Below are 23,246 nucleotides of genomic sequence, written 5' to 3' on the forward strand. Positions count from 1 at the left end.
GCACTGAGCTACAGTCTCAGTCCCTCTATTTTAAAATATTTGATCCATGTGAAATTTATTTTGGCATAAGAAGCAATGAAGAACTCTTATTTTGTTCCAAATAGCCAATCACCCTCAAATTATCTCTTGACTGGGCTGGGGTTGAAGCTCAGTGGTAGAGAACTTGACTGGCAGTCGTGAGGCACTGGGTTTGATCCTCGGCACCACTTAAAAATAAAGAAAATGTACTGTGTCTATCTACAACTAAAGAAAAAATATTTTTTAAAAAATTATCTGTTGGTGCCCTGCGCTGCCCAGACTAGCGAACAATACAATCAGGATGGCTAAAGGTGACCCCAAGAAACCAAAGGGCAAGATGTCTGCTTATGCCTTCTTTGTGCAGACTTGCAGAGAAGAACATAAGAAGAAAAATCCAGAAGTCCCTGTCAATTTTGCAGAATTTTCCAAGAAGTGCTCTGAGAGGTGGAAGACAATGTCTGGGAAAGAGAAATCTAAATTTGATGAAATGGCAAAGGCAGATAAAGTACGCTATGATCGGGAAATGAAGGACTATGGGCCAGCTAAGGAAGGCAAGAAGAAAAAGGACCCTAATGCCCCCAAAAGACCACCGTCTAGATTCTTCTTGTTCTGTTCAGAATTCCACCCCAAGATCAAGTCCACAAATCCTGGTATCTCCATTGGAGATGTGGCAAAAAAGCTGGGTGAGATGTGGAATAACTTAAGTGACAGTGAAAAGCAGCCATACATCATTAAGGCTGCAAAGCTGAAGGAGAAATACGAGAAGGATGTTGCTGACTATAAGTCTAAAGGAAAGTTTGATGGCACAAAAGGGTCCTGCTAAAGTTGCCCGGAAAAAAGTGGAAGAGGAAGATGAAGAGGAGGAGGAGGATGAGGATGAATAAAAAACTGTTTATCCGTCTTCTTGTGAATACCTTAGAGTAGGGGAGCGCCATGATTGACACATCTTATTTGAGATGTGTCTGTTACTCTCATTAGGTTTAATTTCAGAATTTGATCACGATCATATTGTAGTCTCTCAAAATGCTCTAGAAATTGTCAGTGGTTTTCATGAAGTGGCCCTAGGTGTCCAGAGCACCTTAAAACTGTATCAAAGTTGTACATATTTCCAAACATTTTTAAAATGAAAAGGCACTCTCCTGTTCTCCTCACTCTGTGCACTTTGCTGTTGGTGTGACAAGGCATTTGAAGATGTTTCTGGCTTTTTTTTTTTTTAATTTGTAAGGTGGTGTTAACTATATGGTTATTGGCTAGAAATCCTCAGTTATCAACTGTACATATCTATAGTCTGTAAAAAGAATAAAACAACGAGACAAACTCTTGATGCTCCTTGCTTGGCATTGAGGCTGTGGGGGGAAGATGCCTTTTGGAGGGGCCGTAGCTCAGGGCGTGCACTGTGAGGCTGGACCTGTTGACACTGTGGTGGGCATCCATTTAGCTTCAGGTTGTCTTGTTTTTGTATATAGTGATATAGCATTCTGCTGCTTTTCTTAGTTGTGGAAAAAGGGGGGTCAGCTGGCATGAGAAGTGTTTGAATTTTTTTTTTTTTTTTTAGTTAAGTACGGTAGATTTTAAACTGTGTTTTCAAACAAACTGTAGAACTCTTCATGTCAGCAAAGCAAAGAGCTACTGCATCAATGAAAGTTCAAGAACCTTCTGTACTTAAATGCAATTTGCGACATTATGTTATTTTTTGTATGTTTAGAATGCTGAAATGTTTTTGAAGTTAAATAAACAGTATTACATTTTTAAAACTGAAAAAAAATTATCTGTTAACTAATCCATCATCTTCCCTCCACTGATTTAAATGGCATTTTTATCATGAACTAAAATTTTCATATATACATTGTCTATTTCCAGACTTTGTTCTATGTTTCGTACCTTCTTCTAATATTATATACTTTCTGAAGAGGAAGGAGAAAAAAACAGTCAGCTAGTGTGCATGTACAAATATGTAACAATAAATTCCATCAATATGTTCAATTAAAATGCACCAATAAAAATGTAGAAAGATATTTAAAAATTCATAAAAATAAAATAAAAACTATTAGCATGTTTCATAAAGAGCTATCCTAAAATACCTCCAGTAAGCATGGAGAAAGAAAGGCTCCCTCTAGAGGGAAGCACTACCGAAAATGGGGTGGAAGTTATATAACAGTAGGTCTGAAATCCATCAGAACTTTCTAGAAATTACATATATTTAATAATGCAATGTGTGGCTTCATGGAGTTGTGAGCTCCTAGCCATAGATATATACATTACACAGAAGATTTGTGCATCTTGTAGGAGACTGGACTCCTAGATTCTAAGATCCTTCTTTATAATTTTAACATTAGCCAAATTATACACTCTGCAGACTCTAAATGAAATAAACATACTATTTGAGAAAGTTGTTTCAGGAAAAAAAAAAAGTAAGATTAAGAAAAAACAATTTTTCAAATCTCACCAATCATCATCCTGGGTTTGCCACTGGCCAGTTTGGCCAGGTTTTTTTTCCGACCTGGCCATGTCTGTAAGTCAAGATAAAGATATGCTTTAAGAAATCTGGAACTCAGAACCAGACACATTCCTACATTCTGTATTTGGGAAGCTTTCTGCACTATAATTTAAAGCTGAAACTTTATGAAATAAGTATTTTAAATTCGTTTTGTTGAAGATTTTCCCTTTTGTATATATGTAAATAAAAAAAGCACTAGAGCCACGGATAATCCCAACTACTCAAGCCCAGGAATTCAAGGCCAGGCTGGGTAACACTGCAAGACCCCATCTCAAAACTCAAAAACAAAACAAAACAACCCTGGAGAGACACGGCATATCAACCCACCCCATCTTGCCTCACCAAAGTTCTATGCAGATTAATCAGAAAGACCAAAGCCAACAGTAATCCCTAAAGTTAAACCACTTCACATGCCACTCTTAGGAAATTGATCAAAGACAATTATTTATTAGTCTCCAGATAATTTTCTTACTGTAAGGCCTGAGCATTCACCAAAACCTCTCTTCGGTCTCCCACCAAATGCTCTCGGCCCCAAAAGGATGCCAATCCCTACACACCGAGCTGATCCTCCACTACTTGATTTAATGCCCCCAAATGAGTCTCACACCTCTCAGGCACTGGCCCCTCTACCCTCTCCCACTATTCCACCTTACTCCCCAATCTCAGGTTACCATTGCCTTCCCAGCCCCCGCCTCCTTCAATTGAACCTCTACCACTCCCATCCCCCCCCTCCCCGTACTCCAGCATCCCACTCATCTTTCACAAATCTGGCCCCCAATGAGTTTTCCACCAAATACGCCCCAAACCCTGTATCACCCCACACCTCTACTAGTGCTGATTACAACATTACCAGACTCTAGGCGGCTTTTCTGATCAAACCTCCACCCTCCCCCCACCACTCGGGCTTCAGCCAGTTTTCCACCAATCAGGCCTCGACTCATCCACCTTCCCTCCAACTACTACTCCGTGTGGCTGGTCTTCCACCAATCAGGTTTCTACTCCCCCACCCCCACTCCACACAACACCTACCCTTCCCCCACCGCTTCCTACCCCCCCTGCCTTTAATCCCTCTGATCTCAACCACCCCTTCCCCCACACCTTTCATTCCCCTTAACCCCCTTCCACAACCTTTCAACCTGCCTTCCACTGATCAGGTCACCACCACTCCATACCTCCATTTTTCTCTACTTACACTTTATTCCACCAGCAGGTCTTCTCAGGCCCTGATCCAGCTCCCCACCCCCCACCCCCCCCCCCCCCCGCATCCATCCCCTACACTCATTTCACAGTTTGAGCCAAGATCACGCTAACTACCTTCAAAGTACCCCACTCCATTTTTATGGTACCAGAATCACAAAAATTAAAATTAAAATATCCAGAAAGCTTGTTTTTGTTGTTGTTGTGGTACTGTGTATTGAAACGAGGGGCCCTCTACAATAAGCTACACCCCAAGTTTTGAGGTGGCGTCTGAAAAAATTTACTGAAGCAGACCTCAAATTTGCGATCCTCCTGCCTCAGCCTCCTAAATTGCTTGGATTACCGGCATGCGCCATTATGGCTGACTCGAAAGCTTTTTTTTTTTTTTTTTTTTTTTTTTTTTTTTTTTAACTTAGAGGGAAAAAGCTTTTTGTATAAGGGGCAAAATATTTTGCCTAAATCAGTCCTACAGTTCACTGGTACTGTCCAAGGTAAATAACGATCCTGATCTTAACTAAATCTGCTCAATTAGGATTATCTTCTTCAGTACCCATCTCAACCCACTACTCACCTGCTTTTACCGCCTCTGGCATGGCCGATCGCAGCTCACAGAGGTGCGCGAGATCCAGAACAACTGCAAAGTACTGCCAGGCATAAACCTTTTTATAGAGCCCAAATCCACAGGGAAGTAGGAACTGACGTGTTCCCGCCCTCCTTGCACCCACCTATCACAGCATGGCCACAAGGCAGATTTGAATTTTGCTATGAACTTAAACTTCGCGCCCACCTGCAGTACTTCCGGAATCGGGTCTATCACTTCCACACAAAATTTATTTGTTGCAAAAGTGCCATTTTCAAAAGTTCAGATACCCAAGCCTCATTCTATGATTAAAGGTCTCTCTCTGATTAAAGGTCTCTAAACTTAACTTTTTGGGCCTTAAGGATAAAAAGACCCCAATCCTAACAAAGTTTTATCCTCGGGAGTACTTCACTAAGTAAAGCTTTTCCCTTGTTTGAACTGTCAGTACCTCTAAGTAAGTTTGCCTGCCCTCCAAACTACTTGGCACCAACGCGGGGAAGGCCACCTACTCCCCCTAGAAAAGATTAAGGCAGTGCTCCAACAGCGCCCAGCAACATTCAATTATGACATTTGCTTCCAGAACCTTCCAAACCCTGGAGCTAAAAGAAAGATTGGTTACTTGAAGCTTTTTGGTGTTCACTCCAAACATACCAAGAAAAATGTAAGTAGCAAATACTTTCTAGCAGACAACCATGAATTTCACAATTTAGGCATTTGGCTAATAGAACTCAAAACATCCCTACATTTTTGTTGTTGTTGTTGTTGTTCTAGGCATTGTTCTAAGTGTTTTATATGGATTTAGGCCCTATAATGAATCGGGGACACTGGCACTTGCTTGTAATCCAGCAACTCCACAGGCTGAGGGGAACGGAATACCAAGTTCAAGTTCAGCGTCACCAACTTAAGGAAGACCAGTGGTACAGTGCCTCTGGTTTCAATCCCTGGTAGGGATTGAATGTAGGCATTGAGCATCACAGGGTGGGAGGTGGTGAGGAGTGACAGTAGGGGAGCAGACAGTGAACACATTTACACCACTGTAGCACAGCTACTTGAAAGGACAGCTTGAACCCAGTTCAAAGATAGCCTGAGCAACATAATGAGATTGTTGGAAAGAGGGGCAGAGGAGGCATTGTTAAAAGCACTCTCATTTTACAGAGATGATTTGTCTAGAGAATGGCAGAGCTGGGATTCAAACTCTGGTAAATGGAGCTATTCATTACAACTATCTCTACCATAAACAAGCAAATTGTTTCCCCATTTTTGAAAAGGGAGGTTTGGGGGGGAAAGCCTTAAATGTTAGATATAGCTAAAAGAGTGGGTTGGACTGGAATCAAATTGTAAAACAGGCAGTTCAAAAGTTACACAAATTTATTCAAAGTGTACAAGAAAATCCTTTAGACTGAAGGCAGGAGGAGCCGAAGTAGAGGGGGAAATAAACAATGCACATTTTTTTAATATTTATTTTTTAGTTGTAGTTGGACACAATACTTTTATTTATTTTAATGTGCTGCTGAGGATCGAACCCAGGGCCTCACGTGTGCTAGGCAAGCACTCTAATGCTGAGCCACAACCCCAACCTCCCAATGCACATTCTTAAATAGAAGAGGGTAGGAGTTAAAACTTTTGTGACTAGCTACTAGATACCTTTGTTCCTATACCATCTTTTAGGAAACAAAAACTAGTCCACGTTAGGGTGTTATTGCTGTTGTTTTGGATTTTTGTTTGTTTTCAGTGCTTAAGGACTGAACCCAGGGCCTTGGACATGCTAGACAAGTGCTGTACTATTGAGCCACATCCCCAGTCCCACATTAGGTTTTTGAAGACACAATGAAGGAGTTGGAAATTATTCAAAATTTTATTTCAAACAATTTTTTTTCCATCATATCTTTCAGAAAATGGCAACCAAACAGCCTATTCAGATCCCTAATACACTGAAATCATCTTCTCTTCTGGCCGAGTTCAGCCACTACACAGAGAAGGAAGGAAAATAATTTTGTTCCCAAGAACCAAAATAAAAAGTCCATGTTAAAAAAAAAAAAAAAAAAAAAAAAAAACTATGGGAGTGGGTGTAGTACAGTAGTCATAAGCAAAGAATAAAAAGCATGAATAGGTGTTTGGGGGTGGGGGGTCACAGGCTTTGTTGTCTACCCCTCTACCAGACTTATGTGAGAAGACAAAATGATATTACAGCTCAGTAGGAAAATCCACCCCTTTTATATGTTGTTTAGAGCTATTCAAATACAGATTTTGTCATTGCATGATCCCATTGCTCTGTTCAGCAATACACTAGGACACAAAATACGTCAGCCATATTAGGGGGGAAAATCATTCATTTATTGTTTAAAGATCACAAGACAACATCTGAATTTCTGTAGCACAATTTAAATGTTTTACTTTTTTGATAAAGCAGAGTATAATAGAAAAAAAAATTAGTTTCCAGTAATATCTATATCTCTATTCAGAATTAAGTCTTCCACAGACATGTTACCTGGAAATAAAAGCCTGTTACAATAAGCAAAGCTTCAACCAGAGCGGCTACTTTTCGTGCCAGGAAGAAGTTCATTCCTATAGGAGGAATGATGTGCTATGTAAAATGGCTGTAAAGTCACAGCCTTGAGGGCACTGGAAGTATATTGTCCTATTCCACATTGAGTAGTTCAGTGAACTTCAAACATCAGTTTATCTGAAACCATGCTGGCAACCTTTAACTGGTATTTCAATCAGAAAAAATAAATAAGAAATCCCTCAACTGATGTTTCTTGATTTACAATGTTAAAAGATACACATAGTTCATTAACGTAATTCTGGTTCAGAATTACACTTGAGACTCCTCACTCAGATTCTGGTTAGCAGTACAAATCTTTCAGAAATTCAAGTTCTCCTTATTCAGTAATTTGTCAGCTAGGATACATTCAGGCAACAGCTGCAACTACAGAATAGATGCACTGCCTTGGAGCTTTGGAAAGACATTATAATCTAGAATACTACTAGCAGACAAAAATATCTGTTACTGACTGGATAGCATAAGTGCAGTACAGCAAGACAAAACACATATTCATATGTTGGCTTGTTTAAGCCTCAAGCCCTCAATCCTGTTGAAATTCAATAGTTTTATTCCTATGGTCTTTAATACCAAGAATTCAAGCTCCAAGAGTGCTAAAGTCTAACTTGTACTCCAAACCAAGCAGCAATGCAGTTTGCTACTATTGAGGCTGAATCCACACAAACCTCAAGACCAAGTCCAATAGACAATTATATAATACCCTCACAAAGTCTGAAAAATAATTACTCATATACATAGATGGTCCTTCAGAGATTTTACCTATAACAAATTTTTCAACGAACATTACTTAATGTATTGGAGATAACTGCAACTTACTAATCAAATATTTGAATACTTATACTTACCTGGGATTTCATTTCTGCTGAAAGAAATAGGAAGAACAGGACTCACTTTAAAAAAAAAAACAAACTTTAGAAAAGAAGGTAAAAATCTTATCACACACTATCACTTTTGGAAGCAGCATAGAAGGGGCAGTCAAGGGAAAAACACTGGTAAAATAGGTCAAAATTAGGCAAAAAAAATCTATATTATCATCAATGACAGTACCATAACTGTGCCCTTCATAACTGATAATCACTCCTAAATTTTTCATTTGGCACCAGATGGTGTGTTTAAGAGAAACACTCTGGGATGTTTTCATACTTGGTTAGCTAAATTACAGGAGAATTTTTAAAGGAGGTGGAGGAGGAGAGAAGGAAATGGAAAATGGACCAGGAAAAAAAAATCAGTAATCTAAAGCAACAAAGCACTGGTAGCTCCAAACATCAGGTCAAACACTAAAACGACTGATATAGGCTCAAGTGGTTTATAAAACCTATAAAAAGACTACACCAGCAAAGTCCCTGTCAATCTGTCAAGAGTTCAGAAACTAAAACAGGGACCCACATTTTAGCTTAAAACCTTATCTCAAGAAAATCAAAAACACTTCACATGAATAAAAATACCTGAAACCAAACATTTTTAAAAGCTCCAATACCCAAAATATAAAGAAAAAAATTAATTCAGAAGACTCAATCAATCCATGGAATCACAAAACGGCTGGACAATCTATATCTCCCTTCCATACTAACCATCCCATGGAAGACCAAGGGAGATCAGACCTTCCAGACCTATGCACCACCTTGTTGCTGCAAAACTACGGAGATTCCTTGTGGAACAGCAGTTTTCCATCTCTGCGTCTCTCCCTATCATGCAGGAAGCAAATCTGGCTGTGCTATTCTATTACCATTATATATCACCCATCTGCAACTGTACTGTACAGATAAGTAAAAAGTGTGTTATCTAGTTCCCTTTCCCCCAGAAGGTTGAGGCTCAGGTATGGGGTAATTCTCCTGTGCATAGTCTTTATTTAGGCTGACTCAGTGACTTCGACAGGCTTAATCATGTGGTCAGGTTTGTTGCCAGCTGCATAATGCTCCCACATCTGCAGATAGAGCCGCTCTAGTTCCATTGTGTATTGTTTGGTGTTGAACAGAGGGCTAGATATTCTCTGCTTCCAGACTTTGCCACGAATTTTCTTTAGGCTAGGTAATAAAAAAAAGGAGAACCAAGTTTACAAATCATAGCAGAAACTCAGAACTAGATTCTATATATACTCAGTAACCTTTATGGCAAAATACATGACCAAGATTCACATTCTCCCCCCACCACCACCATCGGCCCATTACCTCAATGCTGCAAAAGGGAAGGGTCACAACCAACACAATGCTAACACTTACAATCAAGTTCACCCTATATGCTCTGAAAAAAAAAAAATTAGTTCTTTCCTAAACATGTATATCCAAGGGATAGCAAGCTTTCTTCATTTTTTTTAAATATTTATTTTCTAGTTGTAGTTGGACATAATAAAACAAATTTATTTTATTGATCTTTATGTGGTGCTGAGGATTGAACCCAGGGCCTTGCACGTGCTAGGTGAGCGTTTTACCCCTGAGCCACAACCCCAGCCCCATGTTTTCTCCATTTCTTTTCTACCTTTAAAATAAAAACAAGAATTGGCAATGGTACACAACTATTCCTATACACTAACTACCTGCCCAAATGGAAACCGCTTTCCTTTTTTGGTAAGCAATTTAGCAACTGTGTACTAACCTTAAATATTAATAACTTCTGACTTCTCACTAATGCTTTTCCATTTATTCAAAAGAAATAACCAGTATGGGGCTGGGGTTGTGGCTCAGCAGTAGAGTGCTTGCCAAGCACGTGCGAGGTGCTGGGTTCAATCCTCAGCACCACATAAAAGTAAATAAATAAAATAAAGGTACTGTGTCCAACTACAACTAAAAATTAAATTTAGAAAATAACCAGATATGCAGTCACACATGACTATGTAAAGATGTTCATTGAAGTATTTTTTTAAATAGTTCACGCATAAATGTATTACATGAAATATTCAATTTAGAAAGATTGTAATGAATGAGAAAACACTCAAGGGGAAAAGAAATGCAATGTCTATGGCCATAATTGCAATATGTCTATTGCACATGAATGAGACTTATATTTAGATATACAATGAAAATGTTCCTAGTATCACCAAGATTATGGTTCTGTCAGAAATGGGGGGGGGGCAATCAATTTTTCTAGAAATGGTGGGGGGGAGAAGACTTGTCTAATATATTCAGAAGGGGAATTAAAAAAAAGAATTATTTCTTTAGAACCAGGAGTCAGAACACTTCTGTGTACTTTTAAAAGCAATAATTTAAAAAGTTATTTTAATGTCTTATAGAACAGAACTAGTAAAAATGGCTATGTATCTGAAGGTCTCAATCCATGTCCATATTAGTCTACCTTCCAAAGAAAAAGACCCTCTGTGCTATATATTTTTAAAAATCTCTGGCTAAGTAGGAGAATGGTTAAGCTGTGATACATCTATACAATGAAATACTATTCATCAATAAAAAGGAATGAACTCACTGAATAAAAAGTGCCTTTTAGAGTGCACACTATATGGTTTTATTTGTATAAAATTCTAAAAGGGCTAAACCAGGTTATAGTGGAGGGAAAAAAAGAACAGCATTTGTCTCTGGGAGTTTATGAGGAGGGCCAACTAAGAAGTAGCAAGAACTTTGTGAAGTGATGGTAATATTCTATATCTTGACAAGATTTGGGTTATCAAAGGTTATCTCTCAAAACTCACTGAATAGTAAAGCTGTGTTTCACTGTTACGTTCTGACTCAAAAAGAAAAGTGTTCACTGTATTTATACCTAGACTGATGGACATCAATTTTAAATGTTTTAAAATGCCCAAGCTTTCAATTAAAAAAAAAAAAAATTGGAAAATAATGAAAAGCTAATACTTGTTGAATGTTTACCATGCACCAAGAACTCTTCTAAGTTCTCTACAGGGAGTACCTTTTTTAAACCTCACAACATCTCTGCAAGGTGGGTACTACCATTAGGCTCCATTTTGCAGGTGGTAGAGATAAACTTGCTCAAAGTTCCCAAACCTCATAAATAAAAGGGCAGTCTGAGCATTTCCATTAGCATCTATTTAACATGTTACTTCTCAGAAAAACACAAAGAAAAAAATTGCCCTTATTACCCAAGGAAAAAACCTCATTGAAAAGACAGGTAGTTTATTGTATGGATAAAGCTTCAATTACCTAAGCATCTCCCCTATAATTCCCACCCATTTTCAGGCAATTAAGTTATTTTTGTTTTTTTCCCTTATCGTACTACAGTAAAGAAGTGGCAGTATTAGGGTCAAAGGTCTGATATTTTTTAAGATTCTTAAAACTTTGAGGAAGGGTTGTACCAATTTACTCACCAATGTATGAAAGGGCCTCAATGCTCCCTCATCGATATCATATTAAAAATCTTTTTATTTTATAGGCAAATAATGGATATACCTCAATATTATTTTAATTGTCATTTCTACTACAGAAGCTGAAACTTTTTCTTGTTAATCATTTGTACTTCCACTTCAGTGAGTTGTCTGGTCATTTCCTTGTTTACTTTCCTATGAGGGATTTAAAATTTAAATGTTCTTCAGGCTATTAATACTTTGACATATGAAACAAAGATTCTTTCCCTCTTGTTTGCCTTTTAATTTTCTTGAAATTTTTATTAGCCATTTATTCTTTTATATATTAAAACCTAATGATTACTTCACTTACAAGAGTTTAGATAAAGTTTTCTCCCATTCAGAGATCATACAACTAATTCACTTATTTAATATAACCCTTAATTTATGGTTTCATTTTACAATAGCTATATTCTCTCTAACATATAATTTGTTCATGGAAAAGTTTACTTACTATTCTAGATCAGTTCCCAGTTTCACAGCTATGTCTTCATATTCTTGTCTATTTTTAGCAATAAGCTCAAGACAACCTAAGCAAGTGAGCTGGGAAGCTGCAACTCTGGAAGCAAGGGTCTCTCCTATAATACAAAAGAAAATAATTACACATCTGAGAATATAAATAGCACACAGTTATCAATGTTATTTACCTAAGCATTCACACAATGTAGATGAGGAGAATGGAGCTAACTGTTCAAATGTGAACAAGTCTCATTTTCTATCATTTTGCCTTAAAAGTTAGTGCTGGTCTTTGTAATTTTACCTGGAAGTATCTTTCCCCGAAAAGACATGTTTTTTTAAGGAATGAGAAAGAGCCCAATAGTTTATTAGCAACTTACCTGGCATAGTCACCATGGGTGTCCCTGCCCAAAGGACATCCATCCCTGTGGTGTGCCCATTACAGAGCGGAGTGTCCAGGCAGACATCAGCCAGCTGGCCTCTCCTGACATGTTCCTCTTTAGGAGCAACAGGAGAAAAAATGATACGGTTCTGGGGAAGGCCCATGTTTTGTGCATATTGTTGAATATTGGGCTCTCCTACTGCTGGAAAACGCAAGAGCCACAGCACACTATTGGGAACACGTTTCAGAATCTGAAAAGGGAAAATAAGAATAATTACTTCTGTGTTTTGTTACTGTTTGTTTTTGGTACTAGGAATCAAACCTGGGATCTCACACATGCTAAGCAAGCATTTTACCACTGAGCTATATCCCCCAACCCTTTTGAGTCAGGGTCTTGTTAAGTTGCTCAGGCTGCCTCAAACCTTATAATCTTCTTGCCTCAACTTCCCAAGTTTCTGGGATTATCACTGCCACCATGCCTAGTAAGAATAATTATGATTAGCACATCTGCTCTTCTCAATCTCATAAGGCTGGGCGCAGTGGCACATGCCTATAATCCCAGCGGCTCAGGAAGCTGAGACAGGAGGATTGCAAGTTCAAAGCCATCCTCAGCAAAAGTGAGGTGCTAAGCAACTCAGTGAGACCCTAGCTCTAAATAAAATACAAGTAGGGCTGGGGATGTGGCTCAGTGGTTGAGTCCACCCCCATGCTCAGTTCAATCCCCAGTACCTAAAAAAGACAAACAAAAAAAAAAAACTTCTCATGTCTCTATCTAAAATAATTCTACTGCACTCAGAAAGAAACCTACTGTGTACCTAAAAGTCTTGCCTTCATGTAAATTGAATTATATGCCTCTTTTGCTTAGCTATCCCCAGAGAGGAAAATGCAAAAGATGACACAAACAAATCACTAACTGGCACAATCTGAGATGTATCCTGTGGGAACTAATTTAAATAGTGTTTTTTGTTGAATTCCATTTTTTAACTTTATGGTTTTTTGGTTTTGTTTTTAAAGAAACAGGGTCTCACTATGTTGTCCAGGCTGGCCCAGAACTTCTAGGCTTAAGTGATCCTCCTGCCTCAGCCTTTCAAATAATGGAAACCATAGGCACTTGTCACCACAGCCAGCATCCCAAATTTTAAATACTCTACCATGTCACAACAAAAGTAAAATCACATTTGCTTAACTTTGTGTACTCTAGATCAGAGACTAACAGATTTCTATGATAACTGTTCAATTATTCTGTGGCTCAAAAGCAGCCACAGACGTTATATAAACAAGTAGATATGGCTGTTTGTCATTAAACTTTATAAAAACAAGAAGTGGGTGGAAATAGATTTCCAAATTCACAATAGTTCAGATTTTTTAAACATAGTACAATGCACATATATTATCTAACCCCTTCAGCAGCAATTCCTTGTGAACACATTAGTATCTCTGCATTGATATGCAGGAATATTCATAATAAATGAAATAAATAAATAAAAAACTATGAATATTTTCATAGCAAAAGTGAGGTGTTAAGCAGATAGTTCAGATAGTTTTGCTGCCAAATAAATTTGCCACAAATGGATAGAAAGATTTTTTTGAGTATCAAGAAGTAAGGATAGCCAGGTACATGCCTGTAATCCCAGTAGCTGAGGAGGCAAAGGCAGGAGGATTGTTGAGTTCAAAGCCAGCCTCAGCAAAAACAAGGCACTAAGCAACTCAGTGAGACCCTGTCTCTAAATAAAATACGAAATAGGCAGGGGATATAGCTCAGTGGTCGAGTGCCCCCGAGTTCAACCCCTAGTACCCAAAAGAGTAATGAGGATTAAAGAATAGTAGACATGCACACGTATCTTCTCTACCTTCCTCTGACCTTTGATCAAAACAAGTAGTTATTAAGAGGAAAAAAAAAAAAAAATCCACCACAAAATTGTTTCCATATTACCTAAAGACAAAATATGCCATTTTAGTTCCATAGACTAAGAGCCAGTTATGGATACTAATACCCTGCTTATGAAAACTGATCTGACAAGGTGTCTAAGAAGTAATGGAATAAATTGACTCCTCCTAGTTTTAAATATCGCATGAATGTTAAACATGGGCAGATATACGTAACAGCTTTTGCTATCAGTTTAGACCAGGGGTTGGCAAACTACAGAATGAGCGTCTAATTTAGCATGCTGCCAGTTTTTATAAATAAAATTTTATTGGAACACAGCTACATTCATTTACATAATGTCTAGGGTGATTTCATGCTACAACAGCAGAGTTGAACAGATGTAACAGAGTATGGACCAAAAAATTGAAGCTATTTGGCATCTGATATTTTTATTTTTATTTAATTTTATTTATTTATTTATTTGATGTTGCTAGGGATTGAATCCAGGCCCTCCCACATGGTAGGCAAGCACTCTACCACTGACCTAAATCCCCAGATCTTTTTTATATTTTGAGACGGGGTCTAAGTTGCTCAGGCTGGCTTGGAACTTGTAATACACCCTCAGCATCTCAACTAGCTAGGATTACAAGCCCAGCTACCACCTGGTTCTTTTCTGACCCCTATGATCTAGACAGAAAAGTTTTAATATGTAAGATTTTTTTTTAATATCGTAATGTGAAATTTAGGTATTGGAAGAGGGCTAGAGGTATAGTACAGAGTACATGCCTAGTATGAAGGCCCTGGTTTTGATCCCCAGGACAGGGGGGGAAAAAAGACAACATTAGAAGGAGAAATAAAAAATGAATCAAAAATCCATAACTTTTTTGTAGCTTAGAAATGAGCACAACAGCTGTGTGCAGTGGTGCATGCCTATAATCCCAGCAATTTGGGAAGTGGAGGCAGGAGGATTCAAGTTTGAGATCAGCCTCAGCAACTGAGCAAGGCCCTAAGCAACTCAAGGAGACCCTATGTCAAAATAAAAAAGGCTCAGTGGTAAAGTGCCCCTGGGTTCAATACCCAAGTATGGAAGAAAACAGAAAGAAAAAGAAATGAGTACAACAGCTTGTGAATGAAGAAGAAAGAAGCTTCAGCAATATAGTCTATGTACAAAATTGTTACCAATCTCTGGACATTAATAATGAATCTATGTGTACTCACATTTGCCCACATCTGCAAAGTAGAAGGGTCAATCTTATATAATTGATTAAAGTTACAGTACACGATGGCATCTTCTGGTAACCCATACTGAGAACGTGTGGTTACAATAATGGTACGGGGCACCTCCTCTCCAGTTGCAGCCTTATTGTTGATCTAAAACAAAGAAAAGAATGATGATGATTATGTTTAAAGTTAACATAGTTGGACATTTTCTTTACTTTTTGCAGTGCTAGTCATTGAACCCAGGCCTCACATAAGCTAGGCAAAGGCTCTACCACTGAGCTACATACCCAACCCAGTCCAATAGTTGTTTGGTTTTTTGGTACTGGGGATTAAACCTAGGGGCACATAATAACTAAGTCACATCTTTTATTATTTAAATTTTGAAACAGGATCTCTCTAAGTTTCTGAGGCTTGCCTGGAACTTGTAATCCTTCTGCCTCAGCCTCCCAAGTTGCAGGGATTACAAGCATGAGCTACCATGCCTGGGACTCATAGTTTTTAATCAATAAAGACTCCGTAAAGGGGGGGCTAGGGTTGTGGCTCAGCGGTAGTGCGCTTGCCTAGCATGTGTGAGGCACTGGGTTCAATTCTCAGCACCACTTACAAATAAGTGAAAATAAAAGTCCATCAACAACTAAAAAAATATTAAAAAAAAAAAAAAAAAAAACAACTCCGTAAGGGCTGGGGATCTAGCTCAGTTGGTAGAGTACTTGCCTCGCATGCACAAGGCCCTGGGTTCTAATCTCCAGCACCAAATTAAAAAGAAAAAAGACTGTAAGATGCAAAACGGTGTCATACTCCTGCATTATCTCAATGCGGGAACTATAATATGAAACTTCTTGCTCTAGTCAAAAGTTCTCAAAACCTTATTAATGGCCTTTCTTCCTGAATGAAATGCCTTTTTAATCGTATCCACTTTTCAAGACTAAACTGCAATTAGTCTTCCAAGATTCTCCTCACATTGATCACTACCATTTGAGCTTCTACATACAATTATCATCTTATACTAGTCCAACACATTTTACTATTATCTTACATTGTTTGGTAAGTTGAATATGGACAATTCAACAAAACTGATAGCTCATAAGAGATCTGTGACACTTGATTTATATTCTCTTGACAGAACAATATATTCACATATTCAAGTACGCAAAATATATTTGAGTATAAATTACATTACTGTAGTTAAGACATGGGACCTAAAATAATTCCATTCACTGGGAGATATAAACAAAGGGAATTATATTGTGTTATACAAAATGTAATGATATATCCCAGATACTAACAAAGCATAGAAGACAATGGAGCAGGGAATGGAGAGGCTAGAGATTAGTATAGAAACAGGCTCCTGAAGAAACTTTCTAAATAGGATTCAACCAGGGAAAGGATGAGTTTATAGAAATAAGACACTGTATGGTACCTACAGATACTCCACTATATGGTAAGAGAGTAAAGCTACAGGTAGGGAAAAACAAGATATTAACAAAGTGGACCCTCATTAACTTCTTAGCTGAATTCAGGGGACTTTTAAAATCAGAAAATCCTACATAAGCTATTAGTCTCCACCAAACTCATTTCTTTATCTATAAAACAGGGATAATGATTCTTAACTCCTAGAGTTATTATGAGATTTAAGGGAAATAAATGCATGCTTAGTGGTATATATTATGATCTGTTATTTTCTTCTCACCTGTGTAGTTGCCAGTCCATTGCTAATACTGAATCCATTAATTGTTATCTGAATTTGTCCCCTGTTAATCATTTCAATAACTGCTTCTGCAATGGTGTTCATGGGAATGACAGGCATATTAAGAGCTGTGTTACTGCTATCTGCGTTGTCTCCTCCATCAGGACATTTCATCTAAAAAAAAAATGCATTATTAAAGAAAAGATCCCAAATGTAGTTTAACTTTACTTCAATGACAAAGATTGACTAGGTTCTGACCTTGACAATTTTCACATCTGGTAGACTATCAAGAAATGCTTTGAGATCGATGCCATTCAGAACTATCCGATTGTCATAAATGTGGCCATTGGACTTAAAATCGATGACTGCTTTTTTCTAATGGAAAAGACAGTTTCAGACATGTCTTTTAGGATGTGTATGGACAGTAACAAGGAAATAAATGACAATAGTTCTTTGTAATTCCCCAAAGCACCAGTTTCTACCTACCTTCAGATGAGGGAACATATTAGCATGATCACCAATAAAGAAAGTATGGGGCATGTAAGCCAGTTTCTCAGAATACTGCTCAGCAACTTCAGCTGGTGAAGTTTCCTGATCAGTGATGATATAATCCATGAAAAGTGCACCACTAGTCCCAGGATATCCCAGCCACATTGCCTTAAAAAATAAAAACAGACCAAAAACAGATTAAGAACATTCATCAGTACACTTATGTTTAAATCCATCAAGTTATACACATTAAATATGTACAACTGTTTGAGTCAATCATACTTCAATAAAGTGGTTTTAAAAAATCTTCCAAAATTAAATAAGTAAATAAACAAGGAAGGGTGACTTCTTAAACCAAGAACAATTAAGTAGTATTTTAGACTAGCTGTTTAAGTGCCGAAATGTTTTTCAAATTTGCAAGACAGAGTAACTGTTTATACAAAATCTTAAATTGTACATCTCTCCATACATATGTACCAGTAGGAATTGTGTTCAACACTCAAAATCCTTTGTCCCTGTTCATTTCAAGAACTATACTATTTTCAAATCAAATATGTCTGCTCTGTTGTTTTAATATCAGCCAGTGAACAACATCACTGTATTTTTAGTTCAATACACACTGTGAGTAACCATTATTAATTCTTTTACCTGAATAGGAGCTGGCCTGAGAGCAAAGAGCTCATTTCGAGCACCCTTGGTATAACCATTCATATTTACAAGAATATGAATTCCATCCTGATGGATGCGATCAGCTGCTTTTCCATTGCATGGAATCTGTGGAATAGAAAATAAGAATTCACTATTATCTCAAATTAACTCAATTAATTTTATGGCATTAAAATTCAGCTTCCTAGATACAAAATGATCGCTACGCAAATTTGCTGAATTAATGCAGGGCAAAAATATAGGTAAATCCCATTAAAATGGACTCAAGGCATTAAGGAAACAGAACACAGAGGAAGTAGTTTCCTTCTAGATTGAATGTATGAGTGACAGGGTTTCACAAGGGAGTTGATATTTGAATTGGGCCTTCAAAGATGAATAGGAGGCTGGGGTTGTAGCTCAATGGTAGAGTGCTTGCCTAGCATGCACAAGGCACTGGGTTTGATCCTCAGCACCACATAAAGATTAAGAAAGAAAGAAAGGTATTGGGTCTATCTACAACTTTTTTGGTGTGTGTGTGTGTGTGTGTAGTGCTGGGGATTGAACTCAGGGCCTTGTGCATGTGAGGCAAGCACTTTGCCAACTGAGCTATATACCCAGCCCCTACAACTAAAAAATAAAAATTAAAAAAAAAAAAAAAAGAAAGATAAATAAGAGCCTGTGGGAGTTTGACAGAATATGATCTTGATAGAACAGAGTAAATAAGGAATTGGAGTAAAGCCCTTGTAGGGTTAAAAAATTATAAATAGTTCACTTTTAAATGGGAGGTGAATGGTGGGTAAAAGTATTGAAAAACAAAGTGGCTAAGAAAGGTTGTAAAGACTATGCTGAAGAGTTTAGACTTTGGTCAATAATGAGCGAGTCCTTGCAGGTTTCAGAAGCAGGTTGGTGTGCTTCTTGGTCATAAAGAATTCTAACATCCATCAAACATGGCCAGGCATATATTTTTCCCCCAGAACTATTGTTTCACTCCCCTTCAGAACCCAAGGTGCTCTACTTCTGAGCTACTACTGTCTCCTTTTCTTTTTTCCTTTTTTTAAATATTGAGACAGGGTCCCACTAAGCTGCCCAGGCTGGCCTTGCATTTACAATCCTCCTGTCTCAGCCTCCCAAGTCATTGGGTTTATAGGCATGTACCACCAGGCCAGGCCAGGCATTCTTTTGAAGCAACAGTATGCTAGAAAAGATGTTGGTGCATACTAGTTATTAAGCGATTAGAGTCTCACAACCTTTCTGCTAGAACTTCAATGATTTGTGTATATATATATATATACACACACACACACAAAAAGAAAGTGTCAATACACATGTATACATATTTTTTCTATATATACACATATACATATATATCTTTAGACACTATGTTGCACATTATCTGTATCGGTTACTAAATTGGCTAATGATCTACAAAGAAAAAATTTAATTATTAAAATAATTTAATTTCCTGAGTAGGTACATACTCAGCAAATCATGTTCTCTACAAGTTTCAAGATATATTAGTATGCCTGAGGCCCTGGGTTAAATCCCCAGAACTTTCTTCAAAAAGTTTGAAGTGTAAGAGTTTAACTTACCTGAGAAAGATCAATGAAATGATTGGCTTCTGCCATCACCTTTACTCGAAAGTTTGTGCCATCATCTGGACTCAGGGCATAACAGAATACCTGAAAGGCAGCAGACAGTGTATTTAATGGCCTTTATTCAAATCTTTCCAAAAGACACTGGTTTAACACCTAAGGTGACAGTAAAGGCACTACTGTGGTTTCTTTTTTAAACAGTGATTCTAGAGAAACACTAGCCTTACCTCAAATTTATCAGGATTGTGCATGCCTGGAATAGACTGCATAAGGTGAGAAGTAGGATGATTCCCAAAGTCAGAACTCACATATCCTACACGCAGTCGACCATCACTGAGCTTCAGGTCTTTTGGATGTTCATATGGTGGTTTATGAAGGACATTAATCTACCAACAGAATCCAATGTTTTTTAGTAGATTATCTATGTAAATTTTCATCTAGGAAAACTAAAAACACACCAAACCTACATCTCACACTGGTTGAGAGAGTTTTGCTCTGAACACTTCATTTATTTCATAGAGCTCAATGCAATCTTAGTGGCTTATGTAATATGCTTTTATACCTGACCTGTTTCTGAGACCTATGGAATAGCCTGAGTAAATATAAAATTTATAGGAATTCAGTACTGTGGACAAAGCATGATAAATCCGGCAGCATTTTTAAAAATTCTATAGGGAAGCATTTTTTAAAATTATACCTAGGACTCACTTCTCCTCAGCAAATCCAACCTTTGATTAAATAGTGTTCTAATTCTCAAAGGTGAGTACAAAATACCACATACCTTATTAAACATTATGGTTTTCAACTTCAAGAAATTAACACCATCACCCATTTGTTAGTGTCTAAGTTAAGGATTCCACCCTATGGAGTAGAGGAGGTCATGCTCCAGAGAGGACACAATTTAAAGGACTTTTGAGGCAGCTCACAAAATTTCATTTCTCAACTTGCCTTACAATCTGTTGTAATTGCACAGTTTCCTGTATCTGTTTTAGTTTACAATAAAAAGATTAAAACAAAAGAACTATACCTTATCCAAGCAGAGGTTCCCATGCCTCTCAGCAATAGCCTTCCTGAAGCCATGAGAAAGAGGATACAACATACTATGATGAGGATGCACAGAAGGTAACCTATTCTTCTCTAACTGGTCAGCCACAATACTGACCAACTTCTTCATTCGCTCATCATAGTCTGTCCAATCACAGACAATCTAGAGGAAGCAAAAAGAAGTTATTATACAGGGAATCCTATATTGGAATTTAATTTTTTATTTTATTTTATTGCCCTAAAGTAATGCCAGATAAGCTATTTAAAACACTGTCTTGGACTGGGGTTATAGCTTGGTGGTAGAGTGCTTGCCTAGCATGTTTGAGGCACTGAATTTGATCCTCAGCACCAAATAAAAATTGAAAAATAAAATAAGAAAAGGTATTGTGTTCACCTACAAGTAAAAAAAAAAATATATTAAAAATAAATAAATAAAACGCTGTCTCTAGTCAGGCTTGGATTATTATAGCACCTAACAATTAAAGGCGATTATACCACTAGAAGTCAATTACTGGCCTTTATTCTTTACCTGTAGGCAATGAGCCAAGTTACAATAAGCATCAGGAAAATCAGGCTTCAGTTTCAGAGCTGTGCGGTAAGAAGCTATTGCTTCTGGAATATTCCCTGAATCCTGGAAAGAAAAAAAGTGGATGATAAAAAGTTTCCTAAAATAAACTCTTGGTGCTACAATGCACAATTAAACAGGAGTACCTTGTGAATGGAAGCCAGATTGCTGTGGGCATCTGCAAATGCAGGGTTAATCTGGATGGCACGAGTATAACACTGCAAGGCTCCCTGAACATCCTGCATCTCCTTTAGAGTGTTTCCCATATTAGAGTAGGCATCAGCAAAGGTAGGACTTATTCTGAAGGAAAGGACAAAGGTTTTACAAAGGTTTTATTTATATAGTACAAAAATCTTTAAACCCCTATCATGTTACTTTTTTCTGTTAGTAAAAGCCATTTAAGAGGCTGGGGTTGTGGCTGAGTGGTAGAGTGCTTGCCTCACATGTGTGAGGCACTGGGTTCAATTCTCAGCACTGCATATAAATAAAGGTCCATCAACAACTTAAAACTATTTTTTTAAAAAAAGCCATTTAAGCAGGGTGCAGTGGTGCACACCTATAAACCCAGTGGCTCAGGAGGCTGAGGCAGGGGGATTGCAAGTTCAAAGCCAGCCTTAGCAATTTAATGAGGCGCTAAGCAACTCAATGAGACCCTATCTCTAAATAAAAGAGGGGGAGCGGAGATATGGCTCAGTAGTTGAGTGGCCCTGAGGTTCAATCCCTGGTACCAAAAAAAATTTAAAAAGTGAATTAAGCTGGGCACACTGGTGCATGCCTGTAATTCCACCAACTTGGGAGGCGGGGGCAGGAGGATTGCAAGTTTAAGGCTAGCCTCACCAATTTAGCAAGACCCTGTCTCAAAATGAAAGATAAAAACTGCTGAAGATGTAGCTCAATCCGCTTGAATCAAATGTATGAAATATGATATATCAAGAGCTTTGTAATGTTTTGAACAACTAATAATAACAATAAAAAAAAAGATGTAGCTCAGTGTCTAAGCACTCCTGGGTTCAACCCTAGTATCTCTCTCCAAAAAAGAGCCATTTAAGTGCCAGCCAAATGACAAGCCATTAAAAATTAAAAGATACCTAAAAACAATAAATGTGAGTTTCTTACCGAATAGCTTCCTTATAATGCATCAGAGCTTCCTGCAGCTTGCCCTGCTGTTGTAGTACACTTGCTAAATTTGAATGGGCAGCAGCAAACTCTGGGAAGACCTATAGGGTCAAGATCAAAACTCAAGTTTAAAAAAAATTCTGTCAAAACAAAAGTAATAACTTCTCACAATCCTAAGAACCTTGCTCAAATACCTTTATACCTCTAAGCTTTTCTCCATCTTTTCCAAGTTTATTCATTATTCAAAGCTTAGTTGCCCAGATTCTACCTCCCCTTCTCCTTTATACCTCTCCTGAGGTAGACCTTTCCTCCTCATAGTTTATACTGACCATTCCATCACCACCAAAATCTCTCTTCTGAGCTCCGAACCACATCTACTTATCACCACATAGCTATCAAGACACTGAAATAACATACTTACTGCTAATTCCTCTTGAATTGTAGCTGTTTAATTTTTTGTATAGATCCTATCTAACCATAAAATGATGAACTCTGAATGTAGGGATTTTCTTGAATGTCACACAGGACCCCATGTTCCTAGCTACTTAATTACTGGTTCAATGAATAATCCTCTTTTAAATGATTCAACTAATATTTTTATAAAAGAGGTAGAAGACATAGCACACTTAACCACTTTCCCTCTACTATCACATAAACAAAATATTAGTCACCCCACCCGACATACTTCTAATGCTTTACGATACAAGCGAACTGCCTCTTCAATGTTTCCCTGTTCTCGTTTGATATTGGCTAGGTTATTCAGAGAGTCTGCATGGGTGGGACATAGACGAAGAGCTGTGTTATAGCAATCTTCTGCTTCAGCAACCTAGAAAACAAAACAAAACTATTCAAAACCTATACTAAATAATCGTAGGGCCACCACTGATACTATTCTAACAATTTTAATAATTACTTAGTTAAGCATGGCTAATAATAGTCCAGAAAATAGATATTTTCTAGTATTCTTCCCATCAACCAAAACTCCACAGTAAACCAATATAAGCATCTCAATACTTAATAACAT

General features: G+C 37.7%; 1 protein-coding gene and 1 pseudogene across 4 annotated transcripts in view; one reads left to right on the forward strand and one right to left on the reverse strand.

Moving 5' to 3' along the window:
• Nucleotides 1-313: 313 nt before the first annotated feature.
• Nucleotides 314-902, forward strand: LOC143639145 (high mobility group protein B3-like; annotated as a pseudogene).
• A 5,702-nt stretch (nucleotides 903-6,604) lies between these two features.
• Nucleotides 6,605-23,246, reverse strand: part of Ogt (O-linked N-acetylglucosamine (GlcNAc) transferase) — a 37,804-nt gene continuing 21,162 nt past the window's right edge. For 3 of the 4 annotated variants that reach the window (XM_077107508.1, XM_077107509.1, XM_077107507.1), the window contains 15 exons: nucleotides 22,908-23,048; nucleotides 22,223-22,323; nucleotides 21,253-21,406; nucleotides 21,071-21,172; nucleotides 20,525-20,704; nucleotides 19,725-19,883; nucleotides 19,495-19,584; nucleotides 17,909-18,034; nucleotides 17,258-17,428; nucleotides 17,030-17,146; nucleotides 16,775-16,945; nucleotides 15,082-15,234; nucleotides 11,995-12,247; nucleotides 11,613-11,736; nucleotides 6,605-8,879 (listed from right to left, as the gene is read on the reverse strand). In XM_077107508.1, coding sequence (XP_076963623.1) covers nucleotides 8,705-8,879; nucleotides 11,613-11,736; nucleotides 11,995-12,247; nucleotides 15,082-15,234; nucleotides 16,775-16,945; nucleotides 17,030-17,146; nucleotides 17,258-17,428; nucleotides 17,909-18,034; nucleotides 19,495-19,584; nucleotides 19,725-19,883; nucleotides 20,525-20,704; nucleotides 21,071-21,172; nucleotides 21,253-21,406; nucleotides 22,223-22,323; nucleotides 22,908-23,048 — 2,217 coding nt within the window. In that variant the 3' untranslated portion in view covers nucleotides 6,605-8,704. Of the gene's footprint in view, nucleotides 8,880-11,122; nucleotides 11,315-11,612; nucleotides 11,737-11,994; nucleotides 12,248-15,081; nucleotides 15,235-16,774; nucleotides 16,946-17,029; nucleotides 17,147-17,257; nucleotides 17,429-17,908; nucleotides 18,035-19,494; nucleotides 19,585-19,724; nucleotides 19,884-20,524; nucleotides 20,705-21,070; nucleotides 21,173-21,252; nucleotides 21,407-22,222; nucleotides 22,324-22,907; nucleotides 23,049-23,246 lie in introns of all 4 variants that reach the window. The other variant, XR_013154681.1, reaches the window with a different exon arrangement.

This window comes from Callospermophilus lateralis, chromosome X (genome assembly GCF_048772815.1).
Source record: "Callospermophilus lateralis isolate mCalLat2 chromosome X, mCalLat2.hap1, whole genome shotgun sequence".
NCBI classification, from domain to species: Eukaryota; Metazoa; Chordata; class Mammalia; order Rodentia; family Sciuridae; genus Callospermophilus; species Callospermophilus lateralis.